This window comes from Dipteris shenzhenensis, chromosome 17, assembly GCF_047967505.1.
Source record: "Dipteris shenzhenensis isolate YYH24624 ecotype China chromosome 17, Dip_SZ_1.0, whole genome shotgun sequence".
Lineage (NCBI taxonomy): Eukaryota > Viridiplantae > Streptophyta > Polypodiopsida > Gleicheniales > Dipteridaceae > Dipteris > Dipteris shenzhenensis.
Genome location: NC_141612.1, coordinates 47,493,015 through 47,497,368, shown reverse-complemented (window position 1 = coordinate 47,497,368; position 4,354 = coordinate 47,493,015). Strand labels below are relative to the sequence as shown.

Here is a 4,354-nt window from a genome sequence, read left to right as displayed (position 1 = left end):
ATAGTCATTATGTATAGGGAGGCTATTCTTTGATTGATATTAGATGATGTGTGCAATTGTTTTAGGGCTTGACAAGAGAACTTTAGACGTTATTGACATGGACAAATGGGGCATGGATGAGTGTTATTAGAGGATGAGTGTTATTAGAGCAATTGTGAGAAGGGGTCTCTTTTTGTGTATGAGAGAGAGAGAGAGAGAGAGAGAGAGAGAGAGAGAAGGAGCTCCTGCGTAGATTCTATCTGTGTGTGTACGCGCTCTCTCTCATTCACATGTGCAAGTGCGACACGGAGCACACACACGTGTGTGCACACGAGAGTGTGTGTGTGTGTTTGAGAGAGAGAGAGAGAGAGAGAGAGAGAGAGAGAGAGAGAGAGTGTGTGTGTGTGTCTCTCTCTCTCTCACACACACACACATCCTCTCTCCGAGACAAACAAGAGGATTAGTATTCTTGTGCCGAGAAGAGGAATAAGCGCGAGGGAGAGGGAGACAAAGAAGAGGAACGGTCTCAGGAGATCATGGGGGTGTGACGTGGAGTGGCAGGCCAAAAGGGCCCGGTCGCCTGCGCCGGCCGCTTCTTACCGATTCGTCTTCTTACATGTGGGAGAACTGGTGTGAAGGAATCTTAAAAGCAAGGACGCTCTTGGTAGAGGATCGTTGTGAAAGTGGACTTGCTAATCTTCCTCATCTTCCACCTCCTCCTTCATTTCATCATCATCATCATCATCTTCTTCTTCTTCAGCATCAGCTCGTGGCTGCAACACAAGCTTTCATGGCAAATTCCTGCTGGAGAAACCTCGTCGCTCTCCCAATCGCCATGCTTTGATACGCAAATCCTGGAAGAAACATAATGCAGCTGCAAGAGCACGCCGCCTTGCATCTCTAGCTGCATCTGGTGCCCACGATCTCGCTTCCCTTCCCTCCTCCTCCATCTCTCTTTGCTTTCTTCCGTTCGCACTCCTGTTAGTACCTTGACTTGCAGCTTCCCGACACTCTCTCCATTAAGCGTCAAGGTAGCAGCCGGAGAGACGAAACTCGTGTTTTATTGAACAACGGGCACAATGCAGCTTGCCTTCGGAATGCGCACTATCGGTTGTAGGTGTTATGTGACAAGCTGACCAGTATTCTTGGGTCTTTCGTAGGAAACAAGCACCGAGAATAGCGCATACAGCAAATCATATCTCAACTCCCCTCCATTCTCCATCCCTCTCTCATTGTTTTCAGGGGATCTCCGTAACTTGGCCTTTTCGCTCAAGAAGGCAGCAGGAGAACGTTACGCAAGAAGACAATAGGAAACTTCATCCTTTTGAAAGGTTCAACTGAAGGATTGCGATGAAATCCGCCCGGAATTTATACCGTAGCATACCTCAATCACCGCAAGAGTTTATGCCAGATGATGGGACATCGCGGAGGAGCGCATCGAATTTGTCTAGAAAGAACATCACAGTGAAGATAGTTGATCTGTACGATTTCGTGGTGGAAGGCACTGTGGAAGACGCTGAGATCTACAACGGTGTGAAGGAACGGGTCAAAGAACAGAGCAGGGTATGGTGGTCTTCGGAAGCAACTAAAGGAGCTGGATGGTATTTGCAACCCGAAATCTCGGCTCTCTCGAATGTAAAACTGGTTCCATCTCTCTCCATAGCCACTCTTACGAACACCGTCCAGCTCAAAAAGCTCATCAGGAAGGGCATTCCTCCCAATCTGCGACCTAAAGTGTGGATGGCTGTATCGGGGGCCGCTAAGAAGCGATCGACGGTGCCAGAGAGTTATTTTGCAGATCTTTGTCAGGCTGCCAAAGGGAGGGTAACTGCTGCTACCCGGCAGATCGACCATGTGGGTGGGCTTCCTGGAAACCTTCTTTGATAAGCAGCCCAATTGCTACAAGTTGCTATATCTGTGAACGGGTAACAGGACTCATCGTAAAATGTTCTTCTTTTCTTAGGATTTGGCGAGAACTTTTCCATCACATCCGTGGTTAGATTCTGCCGAAGGCCATGCAGCACTTCGCCTTGTGCTCGTCGTGTATTCTTTTCGCGATTCCCATGTTGGATATTGCCAAGTGAGTTGTCTGAAATTCCAAAAACTTTCAATCCTTCTTTCTCAAAGGTTTTCTTTCCCGCATTTCTCCCTTTCCTGTGTTAAAGTTCTAAGCATACTTGCAGGGTATGAATTATGTGGCTGGGCTTTTGTTATTGGTCATGAAGACAGAGGAGGCAGCTTTCTGGATGTTGGCTGTCCTTTTAGAAAACGTTCTTTTCCAAGATTGCTATACCAACGATCTATCTGGATCTCATGTAGAGCTTAGAGTCTTCAAGGACCTCCTCAATAACAAGTGCCCGAGGTATCTTTTAGCTATGTTTCGGTGATCTATTGTCTTTAGAAACCCAGTATAGCTGCTTATGCTTGGGCACTGATGACGACATAAGTGTTGCTTTGCTTGCTAAGTATGTCTTCCTTTTGCTTTTCATAAAAGTTTTTGTTTACCTCTTTTTTCTTCTCTTTCATTTTCTCTTTTATTTTCTTTGTAGATTTTTGATCTTTAGAACAAAAAATTTTCTAAATTTGTATGATTGGACTTATTCTAGTCTTACAAAGGTATATATAAAGAAGTTCCCTCTGGCGATATATGTTTTTACATGCTATACGTTATTGCAGGCTGGCAGCTCATCTAGAGATGATAGGTTTCGATGTTTCGCTTGTTGTGACTGAGTGGTTCCTCTGCCTATTTGCTAAAAGTTTGCCTTCAGAGGTAATACAGATTTGTCATTAATGAAGCCTTAGAATCTCGTGTTCTGGGCTTTTCCACCTAATGTTGCAACGTATTTCATGTTCCTTGACGTTTAAGGAATGGCCATCGTCAGCTTTTAATGGTTTTCACTGCTCATTTGTAGACCACAATGCGAATTTGGGATGTGCTTTTTAATGAGGGTGCCAAAGTTCTATTTAGAGTCGCCCTAGCCATTTTCAAGGTGAGGTTACTATCTTATATGTGAGTGCTTACACGTTTGTAGTTTTTCTTTGGGTGTCTTCTATGTATAATGGATGTGCTCGGGGTGCTTGTAATTGCTGACACAATTAATGAAGTTCGTTCTGGGAAACAGATGAAAGAGGATGAACTGCTGGTGACACAGCAAATAGGTGAAGTTATCAACATTTTCCAACGTGCAACACGCCATCTATTTGATCCTGATGCCCTGTTAAAGGTACAATATGTGTTACTTTCGTGTAGGCTGTCGATGCTTTTATGTAGGCTGTCTGCTGATTCTGTTAGTTTTCACAGGTGGCATTTGAGAAATTGGGATCTATGACAACTCATACTATTGCCAAACATCGTACAAAACAACAAGTAGCTGTCATGGAAGAGCTGGAACAGAGGGTTCGAAGATTGAATGCTGCTTCTTCGTCAGAATAAGTCTAAGGCCATGGAAGAAATCATACTTATATCTGTGTGCGAGTTTCCTGGGCAAGTGGACAACCTGTAACCCTAAGGTCATTCAAGATATCATACGTATTTCTGTGTGCCATATTCAAGTGCATTTTCCTGGACAACTGTAAAGAAGACCATGGAGAGGAATGCCTGAATAAAGGCTGTAAATTACTCATTCTATGAGACTCTTGTATTGTACACCAATGAAATAAAATTTGAACTGGAAGAGGAGTCCACCACATAGACAGCACGTGGAAGTCTTGCCAGGGTGTGATGAACCTACCTTTGGCTTCTATCCGACATAGAAATCATTCTTTCTCCTTATGATCTTTGGAGAGAAGTAACAGGCTGCACTCGTCTAACCAAGATGTGGTTATTCTCAAGGCTGAACGTAAGGGAGGGAGACCTCCAGTGTATGACAAGGTGCAATGCAATATTATTAACATGGGTTTCTGGATACTTTGCAAAGTTTGAGATACTTTAGCCAAATCATCTATTTTTTGACTCCAAATGTTTTCTTCCAACTTCAGCTCTACTCTCTTCTCTGGAAATAGTGAATGAGAACCTTGCCCATGGATTACTTCGATGAGCCCTTTTGGCTAAGTTTGGGAGTAGTCGTAATGCTGTGAAGAGCACTCGTTTTGGAAGCTCCCTATTGACTTATGCATGACGTGTTTCAAACTGCTGACTTAAATAAGTAGGTCACAAGGTCACGTCACTGGTGTTTTACAGTTTTGAGGTTTATTGGATTGATCATTTGAAGGAAATCACAAACTTTGAAAGGTCATTGCCTTTGTAATCTTTATTTGTGGCAACGAGAAAAGACAAGCTGAGAGACAGCACATTCACTTAGACTGAAGCTGCTTATTTCAGATCTCCCTTAGACATCTTGTTATGATACCTAGATGCTAATCCTCGGATTAGTGG

At 43.8% G+C, this 4,354-nt stretch overlaps 1 protein-coding gene across 3 annotated transcripts; it reads left to right on the top strand.

Moving 5' to 3' along the window:
- The first annotated feature begins 662 nt into the window (after positions 1 to 662).
- Positions 663 to 3,872, top strand: LOC147892203 (uncharacterized). 3 transcript variants are annotated; one of them, XM_087388089.1, is made up of 8 exons: positions 663 to 1,010; positions 1,222 to 1,833; positions 1,943 to 2,059; positions 2,163 to 2,341; positions 2,656 to 2,749; positions 2,892 to 2,969; positions 3,102 to 3,203; positions 3,281 to 3,872. In XM_087388089.1, exons 2-8 carry the CDS (start codon positions 1,330 to 1,332, stop codon positions 3,410 to 3,412), a joined length of 1,206 nt encoding a protein of 401 aa, XP_087244215.1. In that variant the 5' UTR covers positions 663 to 1,010; positions 1,222 to 1,329; the 3' UTR covers positions 3,413 to 3,872. The 3 variants fall into 3 exon arrangements, with proteins under 3 accessions (XP_087244215.1, XP_087244214.1, XP_087244213.1); XM_087388088.1 differs by having other exon boundaries at positions 1,140 to 1,833; XM_087388087.1 differs by having other exon boundaries at positions 663 to 1,833.
- The last annotated feature ends 482 nt before the right edge of the window (positions 3,873 to 4,354 follow it).

Coding starts and splice junctions, on each gene's coding strand:
- LOC147892203 (XM_087388089.1), top strand. CDS start 1,330: ATGAAATCCGCCCGGAATTTATACCGTAGCATACCTCAATCACCGCAA. Junction 1,834..1,942: donor CTACCCGGCAGATCGACCAT/GTGGGTGGGCTT, acceptor TTCTTTTCTTAG/GATTTGGCGAGAACTTTTCC. Junction 2,060..2,162: donor CCCATGTTGGATATTGCCAA/GTGAGTTGTCTG, acceptor GCATACTTGCAG/GGTATGAATTATGTGGCTGG.